At 47.6% G+C, this 27,555-nt stretch overlaps 1 protein-coding gene across 1 annotated transcript in view; it reads left to right on the top strand.

Moving 5' to 3' along the window:
• POU2F3 (POU class 2 homeobox 3) overlaps positions 1 to 27,555 on the top strand; it is a 42,470-nt gene that overhangs the window by 11,775 nt on the left and 3,140 nt on the right. Inside the window, exons 4-11 of the mRNA XM_014280751.2 lie at positions 4,692 to 4,726; positions 18,479 to 18,583; positions 20,191 to 20,293; positions 23,366 to 23,448; positions 23,600 to 23,782; positions 24,173 to 24,314; positions 25,176 to 25,312; positions 26,575 to 26,736. Of these exons, the coding sequence (XP_014136226.2) occupies positions 4,692 to 4,726; positions 18,479 to 18,583; positions 20,191 to 20,293; positions 23,366 to 23,448; positions 23,600 to 23,782; positions 24,173 to 24,314; positions 25,176 to 25,312; positions 26,575 to 26,736 (950 nt within the window). The remainder of the gene's footprint in view (positions 1 to 4,691; positions 4,727 to 18,478; positions 18,584 to 20,190; positions 20,294 to 23,365; positions 23,449 to 23,599; positions 23,783 to 24,172; positions 24,315 to 25,175; positions 25,313 to 26,574; positions 26,737 to 27,555) is intronic.

The raw sequence follows: 27,555 nt of genomic DNA, 5'->3' as shown, positions 1-27,555 counted from the left end.
AGCGTGAGGGCTATGGCTTGGTATTTGCTTGAGTCTCCAAAGTGAATTAAACTCCTGAGGAGTGTGCTTGATGCCGAGTATCTTTTTTGCTTAATAGAACTGCATCCTTCTCAGTGCAGGTGAGCATTTTGCTTCGTGTGCAGCATGCAGGTCAAGTGTTGTTTGCAGTTACCATAGTTGTTGCCGCTCTTTTCTTTACCAGCTCTTGGGTAATTTTTTAACTCCAATTGTTGTTTGAGGTGAGAGATGTGACTCTTGTCTCAGTTAGTGTGAACAAGTTAATTTCTCAGCTTCTAGAAAATGCACATTGTAAGGCGCTCTGCATCTGGCCTGTTTTGTCACTCTCTGATGGCATTGCGCTTTATCAGCTGGAGTGCTAAAATCTTCAGGATAGGTGAGATTAATCTTAATTTTAGATATTCAATACTTGGAGGCTGAAGCCTGACCTACTCACCCCAGGCTCCTTGTACAGTCAACGATGAAAATAAGTATCTCCAGAAGGTGATTCATCTCTCTGCCATCTATCTTGGGGGTGAGATGACTTGCCCTCTGGAAGCGCCTGCTTCCTCTCCGTGGCTGTAAAGGGAGCCTAGAGCAATTGGCTCAGAAGTAGACACCTAAAAATTAGACATCTAAGCCCAGGCAGCTGAATCCCCTGCCTGGTGTCTGCCTGGCACTGTTCCTCCATCGCCATTCAGCTGTTCTGAATTTCCCTCCCAAATGCACGCGGCAAAAAACTGATTCCCTGTGGGAATTCCCCAACACCTGTTAAAGATTGAAATCACCTTCTAATTCCCTGTCCCTTCTGTGCAGCTGAGATCAAACTGTGAGGCAAATTAAGCGTGTAGCTGGGTGGGAAGGGGGATAAGGTTAGCCTTCTGGTTGCAGCCCTGTTTTTGTCGTCGGGTGAAGAGCCACGGGCGCGCTGTCACTCCCCACAGGTGACATCTGCATGTTGTGGCATGTATTTGCCTTGCGAAGATGAAGGCGCACTGCAATCCTGATTTTACTCTTCTCCCATTACGTTGATTTTATCCTCAAGTGCCGGACTGGCTCGGCGGCTTCCAGTGGGAATTGTGTTGGTTCTGATAGAGCGCTTGCCTTTGGTTTCCAGAGCAAATGCCATGTTCCAGGCGAGGGGAACAGCAGCGGGTGGGGGGAAGCTGTCCGGAACTGTTCTGCTGCTCCCATCCCCAGAGAAACCTCCCCAGGCAAACTCGCACCAGATCTGATGCCAGTGCTATGCAAAACAGCTGCCAGGTGAACCAAGGAGAGCAGCACAGTCCTCATCTGCGTGCTGCGGGGAGCCAGCTGAGCTTATCGCTGCCTTTTCCCCCCCTGTCCGGAACAACCACAAAGCAGGGAATGACGGCTGGTTTGATGCAGTGGTTCCCAGGAACCACAGTGCGAGGGGCTCAAAGCAATCTTTCTCCATTTAAATCCCAGGGCTTCCCCAGTTTGGTGCAATTTAAGGAGGGGAGGACTGCATCTAGCAGACACTGGAGACTTTGGATCCCATTGTGTCTGGCTGGTGTAGCAAGAGGCAAGTTGTTGGCTGGTGTGAAGCTCCATTAGTATTAGTGGAGTTCAGGCAGTTTACAGCAGCCGAGAATCTGCTGCCACTTACACTTTTATTTCTTTTTATCTCCTGGAGCTAGAAAAGATTAAATCTTAAGTGCAGATCCTTGTTGTTTGAACAGCCCGTTCCTTTAAGGAGAGAAATGACTACTTCAGTGTGAGTCCTGATATTGACAGAAACTGGGAGGAAACCGAGTCTATTTTTAAAGTATTTGTAGGGAAGTTACTGATTTACCTGAAAGAGGAGAGTTGTTATCCCCATCATACCCGAACCTCGGCTTGCAGCTGGAATAGTTTCAATTTAGTTGAACACAAGCTTTTAACGAAACAGAAAACGACAAGATTTGTTTGCAAATAAATCTGTGCACAAACACTCGCTGGTCCTGCTGAAACGTTGAAGGGATTTGGGTATCCAGCTCCCATTTACATAACCACTGGGAGTAGAAATAACCTCGCCCAGTTTTAAATATCTCACTATTGGACATCTAAGCCTGAACTAGTTGCCCCTGGGTCCCTTTGTAGTCAATAAAGAGAAATAGTCATCTCCAGAGGGCCATTCATCTCAGCTTAAGATAGGCGTCTAAGATAGGTCAGATGAATGGCCTCTGGAGCTGCCTATTTCTCCTCACTGTCTACCAAGACAGCCTGGGGCAGCTATCTCAGACTTAGACGCCCAAGCTACAACCGAGTTAGTGTCAGTCTCTGTGCATATTTGCAGTATGCTCCACTGTCACAAAGTACCTGGCTGAGGTGCTCCTGAAGAGCCCTGTCCATCTGCAGTGGAACGCGCGCGAGAGCGGCGGGCAGGGCTTGGGGGAAGTTCTGCCTGGCCTGGTAGGGGAGGAAGAGGGAAAGGCAGGCAGCAGTCTGTCAGCTGCACCTGATTGTGAAGGGAGGAAAAAGTAAGAGATGGGAAGCTTGGAGGAGGAGGAAAGAAAGTGCGGGAGAGCTTGGGCCTGGCGGTAGCGATATGGAGTGAAACTCCATTCCAGCTGTGCATCTCAAGCTCCAAGTTTTGGGGTGTACGGTGGTGACTCAGAGCCATCATCACTGGCACCCAGGGATTTCCCTCAAGGTCTTTGAATCTTGCCTCATCAACGTGCTGCATCTGAACGTGAGCGAAACTTCTTGTATCCAAGAAACCAGAAGATTGCCTTTTCCTTCCTGTTCTATTTTAGCAACTGGGAACTTTATTTCCTCCTCTCCTCCTTGCCTTTCTTCCTTTTAGCTACTGCCTTTAGATTGCATCAAACCCCCCCGTGGGTTTCAAAGGTAGAAACTGCAGGCCTTGAAGATCCTCACACAGTCCTGCTCAGGTGTGTGGATACTGATTGCGATCATCTATTAACGCTATCAGCATTCCCATCGTTATATGTGCAGTTGTTGGCTCTTGGGGCGTAGAGCTGGAACGCAATGAATGAACAAATTCCTCGGGCGGGAGCAGCTGGAGAGAGATGGTCAGGGAGCAGATGGTTACAGCGAGAGGCGCTGGAGCACGGAAGCACGTGGCAAGTTGGAGGCTGTCATAGAGTAGGGAGTTACACGGACGAAGGTAAAGACCTGAGATTGGGAAGAGAAAAACCTTTGAGTAGCAGATCAGGAGGAAGACAGAAGCAAGGGCTGGCTACAGCACAGCAGAAATGCAGACAGGCTGGGGGAGAAGGTGCAGATCTTGGTGGAGTTGCAGACAGTAAGAAGACAGAGGAGGTTTCAGAGCAGGGGGGCAACAGCTTGTTCTGCTCTGAAATGCTCCGGTATTGTTTCATAGCAAAGACCTACAGCTCAGCCTAACTGGAGCAACAAAGGCAGCTCAGTTTCCGCAGCCAATGCTGTTAACGTTGCTGATTAAATCTCCAGAGCTGTTTCTAGATAGCAGAGAACAGGGTGCCATGAAATTGTTATCGTTGACTCTAAAATATTTTGCCATCTATGAATAATTGTACCAAGCACGCTCCCCCTGAGGATCTCAAAGAACCGTGCTGATTCACCTGGGAATATTATGTGTACGGTGCAAGCTGAAAAACTGCATGCTAGGGTAGGGTAGAGGCTTGTTCAGATGAAGAAAGCAAGTCAATGGGAGAGCTGGATTTGCACTCCTGCCTGCACAGCCTCTCTTAACCGCTTTCCAACTCTTTGCAAGAGAGACATGAACTACTGAAAAACACGATGTGTTGAAGCTTGATCAGATCACAGGGTACAGGCTATGCTTTATGGGGAACGTTATACTGGAAAAAACAGGAGGAGGTGGCCCTGGGGGCTTGTGCCAGTGGGATGTGAACAATTTAAGACTGTTTATTACAAACTCAGTTGGACTGGAAGAGAGTGACTTAGGGAATGGATTGCAAAGGGAAGGGGTTTCTTGGGGTTGCCTTTGCAACTAAAGAGGCTTCGTGGAATCCCTTAAAGCATTCATATCTGTGGAGCGTACAACCTTTCCTCTGTGATGTTCTTGATGAATTTGGCAGGTGTGATGGGGGGGGGGTGGGGGGGGGATGTTTATCATCAAAGGGGAATGAGTGAGGGCCTGTGCGGTACCTTCAGGCTGAAACCTGTCTGATTTTTCCCCCTGTGCCTGCCAATCTCTTTTGGAATCAAGGAGACGCCTCTTGAGCACAACCCCACGGCACCCTCTGTTCCTTTAGATATCCCATAATTACTCAGTGCCACATGGGTTCCTGAAGATCCCTGGTTAACAGCCACGGCCACCTGTTTGCTATCCTCTCCCACAGTTAGTTCTTGCTTCACATACAGTGCCTTGGTCTTGGATTTCCCTGGAGATTTGCAACATCCTCCAGCTCACCTCTGCTGGAATCTCCCTTGCAGACAGTGAGCTTTCCCCTACCCTCACTGCTTGGCCAGGTGTCTCCCAGGCAGAAGCGCTTCTGCTACACTTCAGGAAAGGCTGATACCACCAAATGTTGCAGAAGCTGCCTTGGTACTTCCATTGCTGCTGTCACATTGACTTCACCTCCCCCCTCCTCTCATTGCTCTCACAGTAAACTGAGCTGGGCTAGCAGCACCTCTTGGGTTATGTGTGTTCTAAGCTCTGGAAAGTTTACATCTATGTTGACTGTCATTAATGCTGAGGTATTTTTCTGTTTGTTTCATTGTAGGCAATGAACAGAATGGGCTGGACTTTAACAGGCAGGTAAGACGCTCCCTGGCTTACCACGTATTTTCCTGCTTTCTTGAATTACTGTTTTTTAATTGCTCATCTTGCTGAGTCCCAGGCAGCTACTGCTAAGAGATAAAAACTGTTAGGTCAGAAGCTACCATTAAACAGACCACATAAGTTCTTCCCAATTGCCTTTGTGGGATAGAATGACAGATTAAACTTCTGGTTTCCAGGCCTTCCTATTTCATAGAAGTTCAGTTAATTATAGAGTTTCTTTAAATCACCATTAGCTTGAGGCTTTTTCTGGCTTTTTAATTTTTTCCATTGTCATTTAGATACAAAAGGGACCACAGCTACACTGGCAAATGCGCAAATCCCGCCCCAAAGACCCATGCATTTCTACTGCTTGTGACACTGGCGCTGAAAGCCCTGTGGTATGCAAGTCTAAGAGCACAGAGCTGACTCACAGGAATATCAGCAAGGACTGAAGATGAGGTGGTTTGAGGTCTTGGAGTGCGTAGGTCAAGACCAGGCCTGCCTACAACGGCAAATACCTCTTTGCAAGACAGTGGGGAAAGGGACAGCAGATAAAAGCAAGTGCTTCTTGCAGGGCAAGAAAGTTCTAGTTACGAATGAACGTGTGAAGGACCGTTGTCTTTGTTGCGTTTGCTGTTATCCTCCTGCTTCATACAACTAAATGCAACCCCTGTCTCACTGAGTGCCCGGAGATTTTCACACATGGCTCTCAGAAATCCCCAAATCTGACCTCAGAATTGCCAGGGGAGGAAGGTGACAAGGTGACAGCCCCGCAGAGCATATAGATCTTAAATCTGTGCAGGCACATGCGAAAATGCTCTCTGAGTCCAGAGCTAAGGATCCTGTGGCTGTCGGTGGAGCTGGACGTGGTCCTTGTAAAGAAAAAGAGGAGGTCTGGAGAGTGAACCCCCTGCCCTGCTGCAGGACCCCAGGGCTGGCGGCAGAGCTGGAGCGAGGAGAGCAAACGGGGCTGTAACTCCAGGGGCAGCCGCTAGCACTGGAAGCAGGAGTTGGCACTCTTAACAGTATGGCAACCTACCCGCTTCCAGTCATGCGTTCCCCGAGTTCAGGGGTTGCAATCCCTTGCAAAGGCTTCCAGCTAGCAGCAGGTGGGCAGCTGAAGCTTCTTGCCATCACTTTTCTGTCCTTCAGGCTTGCCTTGGTGGCTTTTGTCTGACAGACGTCAGCAAGCTGCTGTTTGTTTGTTTGGTTTGGCTGCTCTGGTTTTGGGTGGGTCGTAACTTCCTATCAAAGGTGTCTTAACACGTTCAGCCATCTTCCAGGTTTTTGGAATACCCAGCTGAAAACAAAAAGTCTTGTGTCTCCAGCTCTGTGGATTGCAGAGCCCAAAGCACAGGCTTTCCACACGCCAAGAGAAGAATCCAATCTGCTTATAACTAGTGATAAAAGAAAATTCCCTCAAGACAGAAATAAGCTATGAAAGCACAAGATCGTTACATGTTACAAACTTTTCCTATGGCAACACCACAAAGATGTTAGAACTGGGAGCGGGGCTGGGGTTAATCAAGGAAACGCTATTGAGTGTGGTGAAGCAGTGTGATTTACACCCGGTGATGATTTGACCCATTATCTTTAAGGTCCTAGTCCTCTGCATGCCACTGAAGGAGCAGGTGCTGGTGACGTTGCGAGGGCAGACAGCCTCACAGTTAGCAGGGTTTGGGCCAGTGTCTCCTTGATAGAAAGATTTTTCTCCCCCAAAGAGGCGGTGGGTTTATGACAGCCTTTTGTCGCATTCACTTCCCACTTCAGTTTTTCTCCTTCCACCAAATGGGCACTGCAAAATCCTTTTGGTTTGTGCCAGCACATCTCTTTGTGTAACTGAGTAGCAAACCTGACTGGGGACTTATCAAGGTTTAAAAACCCAAAGCCTGAAAACGTGCTCGTTTTAATGTTTTGGGGTTTTCTGGTTTGTTTGTTTGTTGGGTTTTTTTTATGTTGTTGTTGGTGTTGTTTTTTTAATCTGGTCCGATTACCCAAAACATAGGTAGTGTCCGCAGAAGGGGTTTTCCAGTGATGTCAGGGATGGGGATGTAAGTCCGTGAGAGTGGACACAGGTTTGTGCAAATGGCTCTTTGTCTCCCTCTCTTGGCCCTCTCAAGGCCGTGTGTAGACTTGAGCCATTATTGTTATTATTATTATTATTATTATTGTTATTTTAAATGAGCATGAGCCCAAATGCACACGGGTTATACACTCACGTTTCAGGCTGACCTCAGCTATTGCTGAATTCATCTTCAATTCAGCAAACAGATTTCAAATGACGGGAAAAAGGAAGAGGGGAGATATGGAAATATCAAAGTGTTTTCATGTAAAATCAAGTGCTGAGCTCTTTAATTAGGGGTGGAGGTTGGTGGGTTTTTTAATTTTGGTTTGGGGTTTGAGGTTGGTTTTGGATGGCTTTTTTTTTTTTTTTTTTTTCTGTTACCTTGCAATTCAAGTTTTCAAACTGAAGCCAGAGAAGTATGGTTTGAAACACAACTCCAAACTGAATGCAAGAGCTGCTGAGCTTTCTTTGACTTTATTTGGAGTGCTGGGCGCTAATCGCTTTGAAGATCATAAATCTCACATCATTTAAGCCTCTCCCCCAGTCTTTGTAGATGGCCTACATTTCAGGTCTGTTTCCCTCCCATGTTATGCTCCAGGCAGGAAGGGAAGGGTGGAGTGACCTGGTTAGACCCCTTACTTGCCTACCAGTTCCCTGCTGTGGCTGCTCTCACCCTGAAAACGGGGAGGAGGGCAACTCTTGCGGAGTTTGAGGTTTTCTCCCAGTTTGTGGGTCAGCCCTGCGCTTTATGAGAAAGCTGCCTTCTGATCCCTCAGCCTATTTGGCAAACATTTCTTCCCCCCTCCCCTCTTCAAACTCTCCTCCCACCTGGATGCAACAGTAATTTGTATGTGAATGAGAGGGAAAAGGGTGTGTATGGAAAAAGAAGCATCTTCTGCCTTGCCTATCTGGTTTGGCTTTTTATTTAGTGAGTCTAATACTGGTTGTTTCCTGTTTATATCAAGGGAAATGCAGGGAGATGGTAATAAACTTTCACCTTCAGTGCTGGCAGCCTGGATAGGGACATCTGCTGCTTGTTGGTTTGGGATCGTGTCCAGAGCGTGGCAGGGACAGAACTGAGTAACTCGGCAAACGTGGCTTCAGAGTCTTGCCATGGAAGGGCATTGAGTGGGACCAAGAGAAGGTCCAACTGCAGGTGTGGAAACGGGAACCTTTACTTGCTGTAATGTGGTGATCCTTACCAGGCGGTGCTGCTGCGGTCTCACCAGCTCTTGTTTGGTTTATTTCCCCGTCCGCCTTCAAGGAAATATTGCGCTGTTTGTTTTTGTAGATGGCTCTGAAGAGAACTGTCCTAGAGAGCCAGGTAATTCACCCTGTGCCTGGAGTTAGTCCCTGAGATAATGTTGCCTTCTGGAATTACACACACGGAGCTAGGGCTGATGGTTTTGAGAGATGAAGGGCTTGTGTGCGCGGTGTGAGCGTTGCAGCCCAGCACACGGTGCTGTGTGTTAATCTGCAGCTGGAGGAGGAAAATATACAGATGCTGAATCACCGATTTATTTTCCATCAGGAAAGTAATGTGTAGGATCGTGTCATCTGTTGGTCCTTGCAGCAATGCAGTCTCTGAGTGCCAGGGAGGAACGAAGGCTCAGATCTCCTCTCCTTCCAGAAGACGGAAGGTGCAGTCCCTTCCAAGCCTTTTCATGGTCTCAAGCACTGAACTCCACTGAGAAAAAATACGTCTCAAAATAAAGCTGAGAGGTTATGTGTCGTTAGTGCAGGAAAGGCTTAGCAGGATCTGCATGTAACCAAATATGCCATGTGGTTTCATTCCAGCAGAAGGCTAACCCTTGCAGACAGGCTGTCATTTGTTTAATGATAATGACAGGTTTGATATTTGTATCGATGTGAAGGTGATCCTGCCGTGAGACCTCACAATATTAAGACAGACAAGCAGGCACTACTGTGTTTGAGCAGCCCAGGGCGCAGCACAGCTTGAATTTTCCTGATGGCTCTTTACTCCTATTACTTTGTTTTCTTTGGTTTACAGCAATAAGGGGATGTAATAAGGATATATATCTCTTTCCAACAGACCTCCTAGAAATAGGATCTTGGGATGGATTTACCTGGGGAAAGGAGGTAGCTTGGAGATGTATTGCTGGGGCAGGAGAGATCTTCAGAAAACAAAGGGAAGCATCTGGAACAAAATAAGGAAATAAGATACACAATTGAAGTGGCCTCATATTTCATATGCACATTAGCTCAACACCTACATTTGCACACCAGGTCATGCACATTGCCATTTTGACTGTTGCAGATGACTGTAAGGGACACGTTTCAAGATCACTCTCTTACAGTGGTCAGTCAGCATTAAATAATTGAGCTGCTTAAGATTCCCCCCAGTCAGCAGGACCTGAGCAGACTTTTCTGGCCATTGAGTGTGTCCTCCAGTATATCACAAAAGAGCAGTGAGGAGCTGGGTCTGCTGAAGAATTCCTCCCTTCCAAAACCAAGTGAAGGATCCCATGTGTTACTGCCCTGCTCTCTGCAAGAGGTGCCAAAGAGGTTCCCCTCCCTCAGGACCTCCTTATCTAACTCCTCTCCCTGCCCTGTTCATACCCGACAGAGCCATTGTCCAAGGAAACTTTAATTTTTGAGGTTTATGTGGGGTTTTCAACAGTTGTTATGAGGTAATAGAGTGGGTTGCCTCAGGTCGTCAGAGCTGATGTCCTGTAGACACGCTACGAGAAATTAAAGTGGGCAAACTGCATCTGAGATCTAAAGTCACTGGTGGCTCTTTTTCAGTGCCATTAATAACACTCTGACCTTGTTTGGTACTTTCCACCCACACGTCTGAAGGTATCGTGCTAATGAATTTTGCATCCTGGTGCCTCTGGAAGGTAGGGAGGTGTTTAACCCTGTCTTACAGATGAGGCAGACACAGGCTGACTACCTGGCTTTTCCCAAAGATGCTGAGCACCGTGATTGCAGTTGAAATCAGTGGATGCTTTATAGGACAGTTGCCTGTGGACATTGAGGTGTATTGTAATCCCGGGACCTGCTCCCTAGCAGAGCTGGGATATGGACTCCGATTCTCTGATTCATAGTCTTGTGCTCAACCACAGACAAGTTCTTCCTCCCCTCCATCCTTTTGAAGGTGGAAAGAAGGGCCTAACTTGCTAGGTAGTTTGTTATTAATATCTGGGATGCAAAACTCCCTGCAGATTTAATTTTGCTCAATCAGGGCTTCCCTCCCCCCAGGGATCTCTCTCATACTTCTTCATTCCACTTTGTGTTCCCACCTCCCCCTAATCTCCTGTGTTCCCTACATGTCATTTCTGTTCCTGCTTGGCTTTTCCCTGTGGGTAGTTCAGGTTTCAGTCTGCCCTCCAGATTTCCATCCCAGTCCTGTTTTGCCCTCCTCTCAGGGGGAGGTTCACATCCTGCTTCCTTCTTCCCTCTGGGGATCAATTCAGATTTCACTCTCTCTTCTCTGCATTGCCCCAGGGTATCAGCCCAAGTCTTGCATCTGCTTTTCATCTCTTGAGCCTTCACTAACTGGAAATCAGCCTGGCTGTCCGTATCTGCCTTGACTGACACTGGATCTAAGCTGAGCACCACCTTGGCCTTTCCCTTTTGAAGTTTCCCTGCTCTGTCCTAGGGACAGACTGATTGCATAAATTTGTATGTGTGCGCTGGTTCGTCATTGAAATGCAGCCCTTTGGGAAAGCATCAGAGAAAGCCCTGGCTGGAGGGGAAGTCCTCTGTTTCTATATACGGCGCTGCTTTGCTTAGGACAGATATGTAGAGGAACCCCTTCTTCAAGCTAGTTTGGTTCTGGCGCCTTGCAGAGGCCCTCAGATGAGATCGCTGGGAATGAACTCCCAAACCAGCCAGTGAGTCTTGGGGGAAGCTTGTGAAGGGAAGGGGGATGGAAATGGGAGGAAGGAATTTGGCCTTCTAAAATGTTTTCTCAACAGGTGGACTGAAACCGTCGGATTAATTTTATGTTAGCCAGTAACAGTTGACAACAGCCCAGCACTGCTTCAGACATGGCTGGATTGTATCTGTTTCTTACGATCCAGCTGTGGTCCGTTCACAAACTCCTGCTTTCCTGCTCCAGGCTTCTAAAGAGCAACCTGTATTTATATGGTATTTCCTGCGCTTGTTGCCTCAGTCCACCAGCCGTGTATCTTGTACAGCTGTTTCAAAGCTGTCTTAGAGATGAGGGAGAGACAGACAGGTCTTCCCTTCATGCAAATTCCCTGCTCCGACTGGGCTCCTATCATCCTTTGGGAAATACTTTCTAGGCTCGCAGGGGACAAGCCCCAGTTTCATGGACCTCTCTAAAGGGACATAACAATTGTTTCCACAATAGAATCTAGGCTTAAGGCATGGTTGTCGCTGTCAAACCACTATTTAGGTTGGCCGGCACCTTTTTAAGCAGTGACTTGCACGAACTACTGTGCATGGATATGACTCTTCTGCCCACTGGAGGATGGCTCATCGGTAATAAGGAGAGGACTCGGAATTCTTGAAGGCCTTTCATCTGGTGAGCTCCAAGAATTCAATCAAAAGCCTGCACCACCCAGCAAGGGTGGGGCCCTATACCCATTTTGCAGAAGGGCAAGTCATAGCATAAAGAGGCGAAGGCCATGGGGTTTCCAGCATGGCCTCTAATTTTGGAAGCCTGACATCAGAGTGCACTTTCTCTCTTCCCAGAGGTGCTGATCTGCCAGTGCTCCATGTGAAATCAGTGGGCTGAACTGGGGCTGCTCAGCCCCTTAGGAGCCAGGTGTTGGGTTTATGCCAGCCAGGAGCCCTCTTGCCCAGCACGGAGAAGTTGCCTGGAGCCACTGAGCCCAGAGGAGAGAACTGGCTCTGGGCTCCCTCGATCACTAGACTTCATTCCCTCCACCCATAATGGAAACCTCTGTGATAGTCTCCAGAGAAGTTGATCTTTCTCACTCTCCCTTTCTTTTTAAATTATATTACTGGTGTGTATTTAATGCAATTCCTCTAGCTGCTCTTCTTGTGTCCCAGTTCCCTGGGGCGCGGCAACTGGTGCCAAAACAACCGTGAACCAATCCGAGAAACCGGTGGAGCTGGGATGGAGCCAGCCCCAGTCACGGGAGCCGTCTGATTCCAAATTAATTCCTTTCAAACACGGGATGTGGTGGGGAGTGCCCAGCTACCAAGGGCTCCCTGTGCCACGACTGGGTGGGTGGACACTGCTCTGCCCTCCTCCTGGGTGACTGATCCGGGGTCCGCGGTGCTGTGCAGCAGGGAGGCAGTGCCAGGTATTTAGATGGCTCATGACTAGTTGACAGCCAGAGGGCACAGAGAGTCCAGAATAATCACAGCTCCCTCCCCCTAGACAAGAGATCCATGGAAAGGGGAAATTTTCTCATGCAGGGAATTTGGAGAACAGTTAAGGGTCTGATTCTGGCCCCAGAAAAGCCCAATAAGGCAACATTGCTGCTGACTTCAACAGGAACATGATTAGGCTCCAGGGAACCTGTGTGAGCATGCAAGAGGGCATGGGAGAAGCCATGAAGCCTGGTGTGTGAAATCGGATTGATAAGGAAAGGGGCAGGGATGCAGCCCAAGGTGGGAGCAGAGAAGATAAGCACAAAGGTGTAGGCAGAGGTGGAGTTCTGGAGAGCTTTGGAAGTTGGGCAAGTGAAATTGAGAGAGATGCAGGGAGCAGTGTGACAGCGCATGAGAAGGTTGGGGCAGAAGGGCAGGACCTCTGGGCTGAGAATGGCTAGGGAGGAAGGGGCAGGGAGAGTCCTGGAAAATGGAGACGTGAGAGAAATTGCAGGCTTAATGGTGGTAAAATTGCTTTCCATGCTTTGTTTGGAGGTTCTCACCATTCTGACCAAGAAAATGGTATCTTCCCCTCCCCTTTTTGTAAATGCTTCCAATCTGCCGTGTCCACAGGCCTTGCCAGAGAAGGTACCACATGCCTGAGTACCAATAGCAAGAGCAAAGATGCTCTAAGTGGTTGCTTTTCAGTATGCTGTTGCCAGCTCAGTGCTCCCTGAACATGGATCGCCTCCCGAAAGCAGCAGCCAGCTCCTGTGCTCCCGAGGCTCTTGCTGAGGCTGCAGCCTCTAGCGCGAGTGCATCCCGCGCCGGGACACGCTGCCCTGGGCAGGCGCAGCTGCGAGCGTGGCCGTTTAGGGCACGTGCTCTTCCCACCTCTGGGTTTGGTCCTCCACCCCCTTGCCCAGCACCTGCTTTTGAAGCCTGCTGTGCTACCCATGATCGTCTTGAGGTTTATCATTTGGCACAGAAGTGTGACTTCTTTTTCCTGTTCTCTGTTTAAAAGCAAAAATACTAGGGCATGCTGTGTCAGAAAGGCCACGAATGCAAAGCTGAGCGTGGTTCTGTTTGTTTTCTTCTGTGAAGCATGCAGCTCTGTTACTCTGAAGGTTTTGATTTCCCACCCCACTTCTACTACAGCTAAGGCACAACTCTTAACATCCCGAGCTGAAGCTCAGAGGAGGACAAAGCATATTCAATCATGCCTCAGTTCATAAATGCAAAGGCCTCATATAACTGTGATGCAGGTGTGTTGAGGTTAGGAATTACATTTTAATTTTTCAGTGTGCTGTCATCGCTGAGTTTTAGGATATAGTCTGTTAGGCATTCAGCGTGGGATTAATTCCTCTTTTATCATGCTGTCAGCTTCTGAAAAATCCCACCCTCTGGTGTGAAAGGATATCAGACATTACAGAGTGAATATCGTTGCATTGACATAAGGGTTTTCTGCTTTTTTCCTGCATGTCTGTGAAGCCTTGCCGTACGTGCAGGATAGTACATGTGGAAATAGTAATTGCAAGCCCATTATTATTATTATTGCTATAATTTATTATTAGTGTGTTTTTTATTTTATGGTGCCCACGTGTGCAGGTAATTCCCAGAGAAGTACACTTACGCCATGGGAAGGTGGGAAGGCTTAGTTAACTGCAATAGCCTTGGATCCAGTTCTGATACCTGTTTCTGTCGTAAAACTTCCTCCCTTCACTCCAGGCGAATCACTCTGGGGCCGCTGCAGACAGCCCTGTTGTACTGAATAGCACTTTGGGGGTGACTGGGCCCTGGAAGAACCGTGCCCTTTGTTTTCACTGAGGGACAATTGGTTCAGACCCTCCGTGTGCACCTGATCCTCCTCTGCCCAGGGAAACAGCCTTACTGCTCTGCAAGCAGGGGAGGGAGGGATATGAGTAAGTCAAACTCTTAAACAGTTGTGAGTTGCTGACTATGAGATAAGCCAGATACAAAGGCAGATAAATATCTGTTTCAAAGAGGTTACCGTCCAAATAGAAACTACACAACAAATATGATTGTTTTCTATCTGACAATAACGACTGCAGCTCCCGTCTGGTAGCTGCTACGGGAGAAGGCTGACATGGCTCTAAGGGCCTCACGCTGGCAGGGTACGGAGATCTCTTATCTTAGATTTGGAGAAAGCATCCGAGGCTCTGGGTGCTGAACCAGTTGGTGGGTCCCACCTCTGTGAAGGGGATGATGGAGCGGTGCTTATGTTACATCAGAAGCGCTCGCCGAAAGGAGGTGTCGGGGCTGCACCCAGGCTGCCCGCTTTGGTGCCGAATAGGTGAGGGAGACCAACCCAGCCTGCCAGCGAGCAGGGACCCTGAGCTGGGCCAAGTGACCAGCAGAGCCAAAGCCAGGGTCCTGCCTGAGCCGTGGGACCCGACCGCCGGCCCATCGACCCAACGTGGCTCAGCCGGCCGGTCCATCGGACGGGTACGGGCTTCCACGCAGTGAAATCGGAGCTGCCGAGGTGAATCTTTCCAACTTCCTCCTGTACGGCTGGCTTTTTACAGCTCTGCAATATGTCTGCAGGATGTTTTCATGAGCCGAATGTTTGCCAAAAGTTCACAGATCAGTTACAAAACAGATGTACTCTATTTTTTTTTTCTTCTCTCCTTCTTCCTACTGGTAAGGAAGAGTTTGTGCAGTAATTGCAGGCAGGTTGGGAGATGTTTTCTTCATAATTCTCCTTCTTATGAAATGTTTATGAAACACCTTCCACAAATCGGTTACGCAAGCAGGCTGAAGAGCTTTGATCATTTTCCATCACCCTCAATATGTTTCTTAGTTTGTTTTGCTTTTTGTTTTTGTTTTTAGGCCAGAGATAGGTAAGAAACAACCCATCCTTGGCCAGGCCCGGCAGACGTGCTAGCCAAGTAAGGAAAGGACTCTCCTTCCATCCAGTCACCCTTCCTGTGTTTTTCACTCCCATTGCTTGGGGGCAGCTGACCCTATTTTAAGGCTGTGAAAACATCCACTTGAGATTTGCAGGCGTGATTCCCTTCCTACCCCGGAGCAGCCCGAGGTCGCGGGGCGTATGGGAGCTGCCACCTGCCGTTACCTCCTCCGGAGGCTTCAAGCTCTCCCGGCCCTTCCTGGGGGCTCCCCTCCAGCCCGAGGGGAGAAGGTGCCCGTGGGTTCCCAGCCAGCAGCCCAGCTCTGGGTGAGCAGGATGTGTTTGCAGCACTTCCCTTGGTCCCGCTGTTTCACGAGCTTATTTTTCCTTACAGAGGTTTATTTCCCCAAGTCAAACTCAATGGGAAGAAAGTTAGGTTTGCTCCCAATGACTTCTTGTTCCCCGTCTGGCCTGATCATCACGTAAAACCAAGGTCCTAAGGACCACAGTGGGATCTGCTCCTGGTTCTAACTGGATAACTGTTGCTCACTTGCAATGTTTCAGCAGGGTTCTCGTCAAATACCTACACAAGGTGACTCTAACCATTTTGAACATCTTTGGTTCCTTGAAAACTTTTCTCATATTTGTAGAAAATGCTTGCAAATAGGTGTCAGATGCACTGGGAAAGGAGAAGGCAACTCCTCCCTGTGTTTTATTAATTAGAAATTTACATTATTTTAAGGGAGTCTCATGATATTGAGTGGCCTCGCCCACAATGTGTGTGGTTTTTTGGGGGTTTTGGTTTTGGTTTTTTTAATGTACAGTTAGTAATATTGCCGGTTTAGCCAGGGAAAAAATGAAGGTGCAGGATTTGCATAAACCATCCCAAAAGTTTTGGATATACCCCGAACTCTTGCTAATGAACAATTAGCCAGCTGCAGGCCTGTTGCGGAGAGGAAGAGGAGGGAGAGGTAAATTTGAGCCTAAACCCAATGAAAATAGGTGCAGGGGAGAAGGATTTGTCAAGAACACCCAGGTTCCCGCCCACTGCGCAGGAGGGAGCCGGAGAATTCCAGGGACGGGGGAAGGAGCAGTGGGAGATGTTGTTGTTTTTAAATCGGGAACCGGTCCTTTGCCAAACCCACCTCCCGTTCTCATATTGTGCGATGCCTGGATGCAGCTACACACCCCTTTCACCCTGGAACGCTTCCAAATCATTCCGCTTGGCAGCTGTAAAAATTGATTTCAGTTTGGAAATGGCTTGTGCTTCTTCAACACTCCACTCCTATTGGGATCATAACTTAGGCGGGATCAAGTGCCTTGTTCTCTAAGACGCGGATAACTTTTCTTTTTGGGACTGTTCAGACTTGGATGACTGCGTTGTGTGAGGCAGACACACATGAATTGCAAGCAGGGGTAATTATTATTTTTTTTAATTTATTTTTTCTTTTTGGCTTGGATGACTTCTTTTTAATGCACCCTCAGAAAGAAAAACGTGCATAAAGCCATTTTCTGCAATGACTGGATGGCTTGGCGTAACGGTGTATTCTCCTGAGCTTTTTGTCTAACATTTAATAACTTGGACACTATCCACATTGATAGTGATCGAGAAGACCTTTCCATCTGACTTTTTTTCGCCAGGCTAAGAGGGATGATCATGCCAACCTGAAAGGTAGGAAAGAACTGGAATTAATAGCATGTATAACTCTTGTTGCAGGGAGCTAGGATTATTGCAAAACTAGTTTCGGCGGTGTCCAGAACTATAGTTGTAATGAAAGAAGATGTTGTAATTCTCTTCCCTCTGTGTAGTACCTTCCAAAATGCCGAGGTTAACGTTAAGGGCCAGCTCCCTGCGCTGCAGCTGCAAGCCTCTTTGTGACCCCATTTTCTCCTTTTCTCCTGCCCCGGTGGAGATACGTGTATTTGTTTGCTTTAGTCAAATTGAAATCAAACCTCCCTCGACCAAAAATATTGGCTTGGGCCATCGTTTTTAAAAGGTGAATTTCTTGTCCCCCTCTGCTGGTTGGAGGTTGTATGACCCGAGGTCCCCATCAGCCCTGCAAAACCCCGGCAAGCGCGACCCTGCTTGTCTTCTGCAGGGTGCTGGGCTCGGGAGGGATGTGGTGGGAGATGCTGGAGTTCAGCCCCACTAGTCAGAGTGAATCCGCAATGCTGAGCCTGTGGACAGGGTTTTCAGGACCTGTCCTTTCTGATGTCCTCCTGGTTTTTCTAGTTGGTGGAAACTGGAGCCTCTTGGTGCGCTAGAAAGGTTTAGGTGAGGAATGGGACTCATGGTGTGAGTCTGGTTCCAGGCATTCTTGTGCTTAGGAAAAATTTGAGCCTAAGTTTGGAAATTCTTTGCTTGGATCTTCTCATAGAGAAAATGTGTTATAGGAGCTCGGTATGACTTTTCTGTCTCCTGTGCATGGCACCTGCGCATAGAGACCCCTCATACAGCTTTCAGGAATTAACCTAAAAACTTCTAAAATCTCCCCAACCGGGTTCCCCTCTCTCCTGTCCCAGTCAGCCTTACCAAAGGATTTCAGCTGGTACAAAGTCAGGTAACAGTTTTTTGGGGGGACTTTTTGTTTGCTTGGGTTTTTTGGGGATATGTGTTTGGTTTGGGGGTTGTTTTGGGGGTTGTTTTGGGGGGGTTTTGTTTGTTTTTAATGGAGTAACAATGCTTGAAATCAACATGGAGACTATGGAACAAACCAGAAACAAGGATTCAGTTCTGGTTCTCAGGTAAATTCTTCTCTCAAGGATGTGGACTCAGAAATCATGATTTTTTTGTAGACAAGAATCTTCCTTGAACATGAAAGTAGATCAAAATGACCACTGGACAGAGGGTTGACACCTGTGAAGTTTTCCTGTTCTTTTTTCCACGGCTTGTTCTAGCTGAGGAAGCAGATTTCTCCTCACCAGAGGAGTACAAATCCTTGTTGCTTTCTGGCAGAAGCTGAGCAAATACATTTGGTGCCCGGGGTGCTGCATTTTCAACTCTGGAAGAGTACACTACTTTTTGAGGTCTTCTGCTTCGTGACCTTTCTTTTCCCATCCCCTTGTACCCTGCTCTGGTACCTGCAGAACAAAATGAGAGGCTATCTATAGCCAACCCCACCACAGGGTTGCACTCTGTGATCTATAAAGAATTGCTTCGTGTCTTCCTTATAACTCCACAAAATGCCACAGTGTTTTGTCTGAGGAAAGCACTCGTATGCTTTAAACCTTGCTAAGTCACTAAAACTTAGTTACTTCCTAAAGTGTTTTAATTAATGTGTTTTAACTGAGCAAACTGCAAGCCTCCCCTTGGCTTGGCAGAGCAGAAAAACTATGTCTGCGTTATGCACTGGAGAGCAGAAGCGGGGAATGACCACGCCGTTCCGCAAAGCCAGGGGGGAAGCAGTGGGTCCTGACCTCTTCACTTTTCCCTGAAAGGAGCCCTGCCAACCCCTCCAGCCCCTCAGACTCCCAGCCACCCCACGCCTCCTGGTGCCCCTTATCTCTGCTCCCCGATGCTAACAGTTACTTTGCTCTTTTTCAGATTAAAACCGAAGACCTCAGCGACTCCTTGCAATCTACAATCCCCCCTAGGTCAGGTCACCTTGTGCAGGGATCATCAATGATGCCTGGCAGCCAAATCGCAGGGGTAAGTGATTTCGCTGCTTCAGGGATCCAGAAATCTGAGCTGGCACCGGTTAGTGGAGCTTTGAAGAGGCTGGGTTTGAGACACTGGCCAGATTATGTGTGCCTTTTGACAGTGGCAAAAGCAGACTCAAAGGTATGATGGACACTGAATTGGAAAAGTGAATCTGTGTTGGCAAAAGTCAGCTTCCCACTTCACCTCTTACTTTTCTGTAAAAAGTTTTACATGGGTTCAAAGGGAGACTGGACATGTACTTGGAAGAGATTTCCTTCAAGGGTCTACTAAGTAGACAGCCTTTCCTTCAAGTTTGTCTACTAAGTAGAGAAACCACACTAAACTCAGGAAATCCCTTGAATTGAAAATAATTGGAGGCTGAGACACCACCAAGGGGAAGTGTCAGACATGCTCAGCCTGGTCCTTCCCCTTCCATGAACATCTGGTTAATGCCACTGTTGGAGATCAGATTCTAGGCTAGATTAACAATTGGTCTGAATCAGTACAACCATCCTTGAATATGTTGCCTCAGTCTGATTTATACCAGAGAAGATATTAATTCCTTGAGGGAATTTTTCTTAGGTAAAAAATTGGAGTTTAGCGCTTAGCTCTTGTTAAGTTCTAGTGGGAGTTAGATACCAGAAGGCCACACAGCTGCTCAGTAATCTCTTCCCTCATTCTCTCGTGGGGTATTGAGATCCCTACACAATTCAGGGATCGTCTAATTTCCCCAAAGCTTCAAAACAGTTCTTGAGAAGCTCGAAGAGCTCATCTTATTGAGTAACAAGTTCCTTTAAAAATATACCTCTACAGACAGTTGGTCTTACTGGGGCTTTTTTTATGTGTGTGTCTACCCCAAGTAAATGCAAACTCTTAGCCCCTAATCCCAACAAAAGACGTGGGGTTTGGACCCCAGCACTATGAAAGAACACCAGGATGTAATCCTGCTCTCTCAGTACCTATTGCCTGTCCTGCTTAGTGCAGGGTGGGGAATTCCTGGCAGTACGTGGCAAAGAACAGGAAACCTTCGCGGAGCCGCTCACTGTGTTCGCTGCAAGGCCTTTGCTGTTGCTGCAGAGCATCAGGCGCTGTGGGGAATCGCTTCTTTCCCACCTCAGCACACGGCTGGCTGGGACACTGGCCTTCTGCGGAGAGCAGGCTCTCCGTGTCTGTGAGATGGGACCGTCAGCTGCACTTTCCTGTGTAATTTTAGGGAGTACACTTTCTCAAAATACATTTGCTGGAAGAAATTGAAATCCAAGAGGTTTCACTGTTACTTCTAACAGCTAGGTTTTGATTGCCAGTGCCTCAAAATTGTCATTGGCAAGAATTAACTTTTTCAGATAAAAGTAGACAGTTCTCCATGCCGATGCCTGTGTGTGAGCACAGAATTCTTCTTATACAGCTGAAAACTTCAGATCCCAGAGTATGTCTGGGTCTGTAGCTCTGCAGTGCATGAATTACCCTATTCCGGTGTGTTGGCAGCTAAGTGGAGAGTGTGACTGGGGTCAAGGATGGTATAAAAGAGCAAGGAAGCTTTGTGGGAGAGGTGATGCTGTGTGAAGAGCAGACATCTCTCAGTTTTGTTTTTCCTTATGTTTTTTTTTTCCCTGTAGGATATGAGCTCTCTTCACACCCTGCAGCAGCTTGTATTGCTTCCCGGTCACATGCAGTCAGTTCCCCAGTTTCTTCTGTCTCAGTCTCAGGCTGGGCAACAAGGTAAGAGCAAGAAGAGCTGAAAGGGGCATTGCTATAAGCAGATGCATATCGAGGAAAAACATTCTCATGTCTGTTGCTTTCATGTTCTCCGTTAAAGTTTTCCCGGCGTGACGGTGTCTGTTTCCCTGCTGTTACCAGCTGCATTTCCACCCACCTCCCCCCGTGCCGGTTCCCACACCCGGGGTGCTGATCCCGCTCCGGAGATGCTCCGGGCACCTGTGGCTTGTGCTGGCCAAGAGTGCCACCTTGGGGCCTGGTGGGATCCCACCTCTGAAACCAGAACAGCCCCCGCTGGGCCAGCCCTCCGCAGGGCTTCCAGAAAACGGGAGAGCTGGAGCTGAGGGAGAGTAAATCCAGAGAAGGAGCCGAGCTGCTCTGGTGGAAGAGCTGTGCTGGCACCCGGACAGTCTAACCTAGCCAGGAGCAACCCAGGGATGAGAGCCGAGAGGTTCGGGAATGCCAGTGGTTGCTCCCAAATCTCGCTCCAAGCCATGGAGAGGACAGGAGGTCCAACTACTTCTGAAACACAGTGTGATCAGCTCCATGAAAGGGATGAAAGGACTGAGGACCAAACTTTCTGTCTTTATGGCCGATATTTGTTATGGCATTTCTCCAGTGACAGGGATACAGGCATACCATGGATGATGTTTTACGCTGCTTGTGGACAGACAAACACAGGCTCTGATCCAGATGCAAAGGGACTCGGGTCCTTTGCTCACATTCTTGATAGAGTCCAGCACAGAGGTCCCTGTGCTGGGACTCTATCAGAATTATTCAGAATTAAAACCTTAAAATATCTGTAGCTTGAACCTGCTGGCAAAGACTCTCCAAAAGAAAACCTGTATTGTAGGCAAATGTCAAACCTATTTCCCATTGACGGTGTATAAACTCTTCTCTCTGCCAAGTGATGCTGAGTGATGCATGAAGAAACTTTGTGTATACTTACCAATAATCTAGAATTTAGGGTTTTTTGAAATGGCAGGGTCAGGATAATCCATTGCCTACCACCTGCCTTTATTCGTGTGCACTAGGAAACCTATTATACTGCAAAACAGAACTTGGTTCCTTGCATAGAGTTTCTTCTGTTCAGTGACTTCCCTTGGCATCTGTAACCCCTCCAACAGATGGCCACTTGTTTGGCTGTGACCCCTTTTGGTTCCAGTCCTTACCAAGTCTGGATATTCTGGCCGGTAACTGGCTTGTAGTGCAAGAGCACTTCCATTTGAATAGATGACTGCCAAGTTTTAACGATGCTTTGCCATGTGTGTGCACAGCCCCTGGGGAGTGGAAGTGAAGGCATAGGTTGGTTTTGTGGAATTAGTTGTTTGGTGCAGGTACAGGTGAAGTGTTCGTCATACCGAAGAGATGCACAAACTATTTCTGAAGTTGTCCCTGAAGTCACCATGGGAACACTCGCAATGGTTCCTGAGTTCTGACTGCTGGGCACATCAGTTCACAGATTTCATGGCCAAAGGGACTTGGCTGTGGGCTTAACCATCCCAAGAGCGCACGTGTTCTGCTTTGGTGTCTGTTTTAAAGCTGGCTTTAAGCTAGATAAGTTCCCAGGTCTGCTTGATTGTGCCCTGATGTGATTCATCGCACAGCCCTTCAAACAGCCAGCGCTGGCGGATTTCAACAGGGGGGGAGAGCTCTGTGCCATAAAGGTGGAAGCAAGCGGCCAGGTAGATGCTGGGACACTGTCAGCCAAAATATTGCTGCTGAAATCTTCATCTTACAAAAACACAGCCTCGGTCTCACCAGCTGTCAAACCGGTGATTCCTGAATCCAGTCCATAATTTTCTTTTGAGCTAGAGCTTAGCTTTCGCAAAGGTGTTCAATCATGATTTTAAAGACTCCAAATGACAGAGCATCTGCCATGTCCCTAGGCAAGCCATTCCAGTGATTAATTACCTTCACTGTTAAAAATGTGCACCTCATTACCAGCCTGCATTTGAAATTCAAAGTTGTTCCAGCATTAGAGGAGGCTTATTGAAGCACCAATCTAAATAAATAAATGGGAGCCTGCACATTCAGATCTAAATTAAAAAAGGAAAGACAGAAAGAGGGAGAGGTGGGGGAATGATTGATTCTGGAGATAATATTTTTTCCTTTTTTTTTTTTTGCAGAAATCCATAAATTTCTACAGTTTTCCCTGTAATTGTCATTCATAATCAATAGAATATATTGACTGTTTCAAGAAAGGTTATAAATCCTCACTAAATTCTATAGGCTTCACCCACAACAGACTTGAAGAACATAACTAAGGTTCTAGGAAGCTACAATGCTTTGGTCACTACTTAATCCTTTAGGACGTTTCCTGTAAGAGGTATAGGCTTGGACTTGGCAGTTTGTCAACTAAATAATTATGCAGTCCCCATAAATACGAGTTTTTGTTAGTTTTATAGATTTTCCTTTTTCTTTTCATCATTTCGTGCCAGTTTTTATATTTGGAAAGAAATTCAATTTATTTGAAATACAGTAGCGTGGAAAAGAAAGGGTCAGATGGCTTCAAAATGAACTTCAAAAATGAAATGTATAGTAGAAAGCAGAGTGGAGAGGCTCATGAGATTAACTGTAGGATCAGGATTTTTTTTAATGAGATCAAGTGGCTGAAAGTTGGAGTCAGAAAAGCTTATGTTGGAAATAAGACACACATTTTCTTTAGCAGCTACAATGATTAAGCACTGAGGGAGATCACCACTAAGGATGTAGTAAATTCTCTGCTTCTTGGTGTGTAAAATCAAAGTTAGATGTCTACGTAAATTGTCTCTGCCCTAGTCCAGCCTTAGGTTAACGAGCTACATGCGGGGATCAATGGATGAGATATTTTACCTGTATCATTATTGTAATAATCCCTTTCAGGCTAAAAAGCCATGAAAAGAACCTTTACTTTCTCTTACTCTAGCTCGGAGCCATCCACATTTGTAAGGGCTGAAATGCTGCTATTTTGAAAGAGAGCTAACGAACCTTGTCCCTCGGCGCTTCGCGAGCCTGCCCTGCGCAGCAATGCCCAGCTGCCCGCGTGCTGGTGCAGGAGCTGCTCTGATCACACGTGTCTCTTTCTCTCCTCAGCTTTGCAGCCAAACCTCCTCTCCTTCCCTCAGCAACAGGGCAGCCTTCTCCTCTCCCAGCCGGGACCCAGCCTGGCATCACAGGTAACTTGCCTCAACATGCAGTCCAACGCGCCGTCCCACCCTGAGAAGCACCCATCTACAAAAGCGCTGCTTCGTTAAGGGCAGATGGCAGAGGAAGCAGTGTGCTTCCCTGGTGTTGTGACTCTGTGCGTCTTTGCTGCGGTTTTAACAGGCTGTGGGCCGTTCTGGACTCCCTGGCTCGTCAGTTGAACCCCATTTGGATGTACCCCAGCACTTGCAAGTGGCAAAGCACCTAACTCCATCAGGGGCATCTGAGGAACCCAGTGACCTGGAGGAGCTGGAAAAGTTTGCTAAGACTTTCAAACAAAGGCGGATCAAACTGGGGTTCACGCAGGTGAGCAGCCTCGTCCATGGTCAGGGCGGTGTTGCTTGTGGTGTGGACATGTGGGGCTGGGGGATGTTGTGGCAGAGGCACAGATGGAGGAAGGGCTGGAGTAGGTACAGTCTGGCTTGCTTTGGAGCATCCTCTTCCAAACACATGAAGAGATAACCCCTTCCTAATACTTCATTACCACGACCTCATTATCACAACTGCTCCAATACACAGAGGCTCAGGGGGTGTGGGGCAAATTCCCGTGGGAAGAGAAGTCACACTTTCTCTGGAAGGCAGGTCGTGGGAACCAGGCTGAGCCTATTCTGGAAGCAACTTGAGAGGCGGTCTGAGAGCAGGAAGCTGTGAGGGGCTTTTCTGAGCTCATGTTGTGATTTGGATCTTCTCTGGCAGGGTGACGTCGGACTTGCCATGGGGAAGCTCTATGGCAATGATTTCAGCCAGACCACCATTTCCCGCTTTGAGGCTCTCAACCTGAGCTTTAAGAATATGTGCAAGCTCAAACCCCTGCTGGAGAAGTGGCTGAGTGATGCAGGTAGGTGACATGACATGCAGAAATGCCACCAGTCTTGGCCAGGACAAGAGGATCCATCCAGGGAGCCTCCAATAAAAGCCAGGAAATATGGAGCTGGAGCTAAGGCCTCTCAGATCCCAGACTGGATCACACAGCAGGCTGCATAGCCACCTCAGTGGCAAACCACATCTGTCCTTTCTCCCTGGCAATATGGGAATTGCAATTCCGTGTCTGGGGCAGTCCCTTCCTGCACTGCCTCTTGCTCTGTTGCATGGCCTGGGGCAGATCATTTCACCCCGGTCCATTTGGTCCCTCCCTGTGTAAACTGGAAAGAATAGGAAGGGACTTCTAAAGTTCTCAGCGATTAGCCCACGAGCTATAATTAGAAAAGGAAGATGTCACTGCAAGGGGAATCCCCAGCAGCAGCAGGATTGGGCTGGTGTCCTCTGCTGGCTGCGAACCACTGCAGCAATGCCATCAGCCCTTCAGGCATCGCACGTTGGTCAATGTATCACGTCAGGTGTTTCAGCTCTATGAGGCTCGATCCAAGTGATGTAAGTCAACATCTTCAACTGTGTGAAATCATTAGAAAATGTGTGTTCCACATCAAAGCAGGCTGGAAATCAAGCTAGAAAAAGGAAAAATAGTGTTGATTGAAATTTTAGCGCTCTTACTTCTTTCCTGATTTGGACAAGATCATTGATGATTTGGACAAGATCATGATGAATTGCTGGAGCAATTTTAATCATCCTCAGAGGAAGGGTCCACAATGTAGGGACATTTTACTTACTTTAGGAGGTGCCATGGTTCCCAGAAAGGATCTAGGAATGGAAATAATTCGTTATTTTCTTGCGTATCTCTCTTGCCTCCCTCTTTCCCCAGAATCTGCTCCTTTGGATTCTTCCATGAGCACTCCCAACTCCTACCCCTCAGTGAATGAGATGTTTGGACGGAAAAGAAAGAAGCGAACCAGCATTGAGACCAACATTCGCTCCACGCTGGAGAAAAGATTTCAAGATGTGAGGGGAAAATCTTTCAGTGTGTTGTGAACTCTCTCAGGGTTTGGCATTTTCTAGGTCATATCAGCACTGAACCCTCGGAAAGAGATCTCCTTGTTTGTTTTGACAGCAGGTTAAAAAAATGCTTGAAGGGGTTAGCAGGAAAAGCGTCAAAAGCAAGGAAATCAGACCCAATTATTTCCTTGGTAAATGTTGTTTTAAAGGAATGACAATTCCATCACCACACCTGCCCATCGCTGCCCACTGCTCAGCGCCGTAGGGGAAGCCCACCCCCTGCACCCACTGCTGCTCTTTGCGAGTTGCAGGCGCGGGCAGGGGACCCGTGAGGCCGTGGTGCCCTACAGAGCAGGTGCCCCATTAAGTGGGTCTCGGGAGACCACAGAACTAGTTGCTCCAGCTATTGCTGCTGAATCATTTCCGAAGTGGAGCCTTTTACTTTTTAAGCTTCAGAATTTTCAAGAAAAATCACTGCAGAGAGCAGAGCTTTAAATAGGTAGGACTAAATTATGCATCAGAAATTTTTCATCAAAACTGGTTTTGACCAGCTCTCATTTTTTCTTGGTTTCTCCCTCATATCTGATCATATCAAAATTTCCTCCTAAGACTGTTAATGCGAACAAAAGACAGTCTTTATCAGATCGTTATGAGTACCTTAGTTTTTAGCTAGTATGAGGCATTCTTTGTAATGGGAAGACTGTCTTGGCATCCATGCTAGGTGGTTTTGACCCTCAAGTCTCCAGCTCAGGTCAAAATCCTCAGAGCTGTCAAATGCACCAGAAAGTAAGTGACTCAGAAGAAAGGATAGGTGCTATTATTTCCCTTTATGAATGAGGGATGGAGGAAGAAACAGAAGAAATGGCTTTTCTGGGATGGCGCAGGTAGGCGTACAAACAGCACCCCGAGCTTGTGTCTCCTGTGTAGTGATAAGAAGACCACCAGCCATTAGCTTCCCCCGAGCAATGATTTAGGGTGCTGTTAAGATCAAAAAGCATGGTGCTTTATGCAATAACAGGGCCAGGTAGGTGACTCATCCCCCACTGATTCCATGAGATTTGGTGTTGAATCAGAAGCACTTTCTGGTTCATAGAACATAATCTCTCACCAAATATTTACCCTTTGTCTTGGAAGGAAATTTTCTCCCTTCCTCAGTTTACAGCCAACGCCACCCCTGTCCTCTGCCCTTCCAGCAGCAGAAGCATGCACTGATGCTGTGAGTTACGGCTCGCCAGGGCTTTCTTTAACCTCCTGCCCTTTCTCAGCAGAACCCCAAGCCCAGTTCAGAGGAGATATCCTTGATAGCAGAGCAGCTCTCCATGGAAAAGGAGGTGGTTCGGGTCTGGTTCTGCAACCGGCGCCAGAAGGAAAAGCGGATCAGCTGCCCGATGCCATCCCCCATTAAATCACCTATCTACAATTCCAGACTGGTGAGAGACTTTGGATTAAGGATGACATCCTATGTGCCATCCCTGACAAGAAGAGAAAAGGGTGGGGGGATGCAGCGGGGCTTGCTGGGAAAGGAAACAGGACAGGACATTTCCTTGTACACACAAGTCCCTGAGATGCTGGCAAGCCCACTCCACCGTCCGGTGGGGGACCACACCTGCAGGAGTGTGCAGGGAGGCAGCTGGGCCAGCCACGGACCGGGCATGTGCTCAGCATCCCAACTTGATTGGAATCTCATGCCCGCACTTACAGAACATTTATTTTTATTCTATTAATGACAGCAACAGAAAGAAAATACAAGTTTCCTAGAAGGTACCGATCAGTTTAATTGTAGGATAATTTATCCAAATAGGGGTGCTGTCCCAAACCTTTTCATCCTGAGAATGGTAAATCAAAGCTTTCCTAAGTTAGTGGAGGAGGAATCAGCATTCCATGGAATAAGAATTACATCCACTCATGTTAATTTAGTTGTTAACTCTGAAACCTAATGGTAACCATTTACATATCTGTTTGGTTTACATCTGTGCAGAAATGCAGAATACACTTCAGTAGTGCTAATTGTCCTTCTCTCATCTTGTACATTCACATTTGGGCAGGCATATTTTCAGTGCCAGGAAGGATGAGGAAAACAGAAACTGTTGTGAGAGTTGATGAAAGTGTGTCCTTGTTATCTACTGTCAGTGGCTACTGTGGATAATAAGCCAACGTTGCATTTCTGCTACTTAATAGTTGCTTAGTTGCTGCCACCTATAAAAGTGGCAGGAACCTCCCTACGGTGGTGTTAACGCTGGAGCACATGT

Source organism: Falco cherrug, chromosome 17 (assembly GCF_023634085.1).
Source record: "Falco cherrug isolate bFalChe1 chromosome 17, bFalChe1.pri, whole genome shotgun sequence".
Lineage (NCBI taxonomy): Eukaryota > Metazoa > Chordata > Aves > Falconiformes > Falconidae > Falco > Falco cherrug.
The sequence above is the reverse complement of the archived record's forward strand: the minus strand, read 5'-3'. Positions and strand labels throughout refer to the sequence as shown.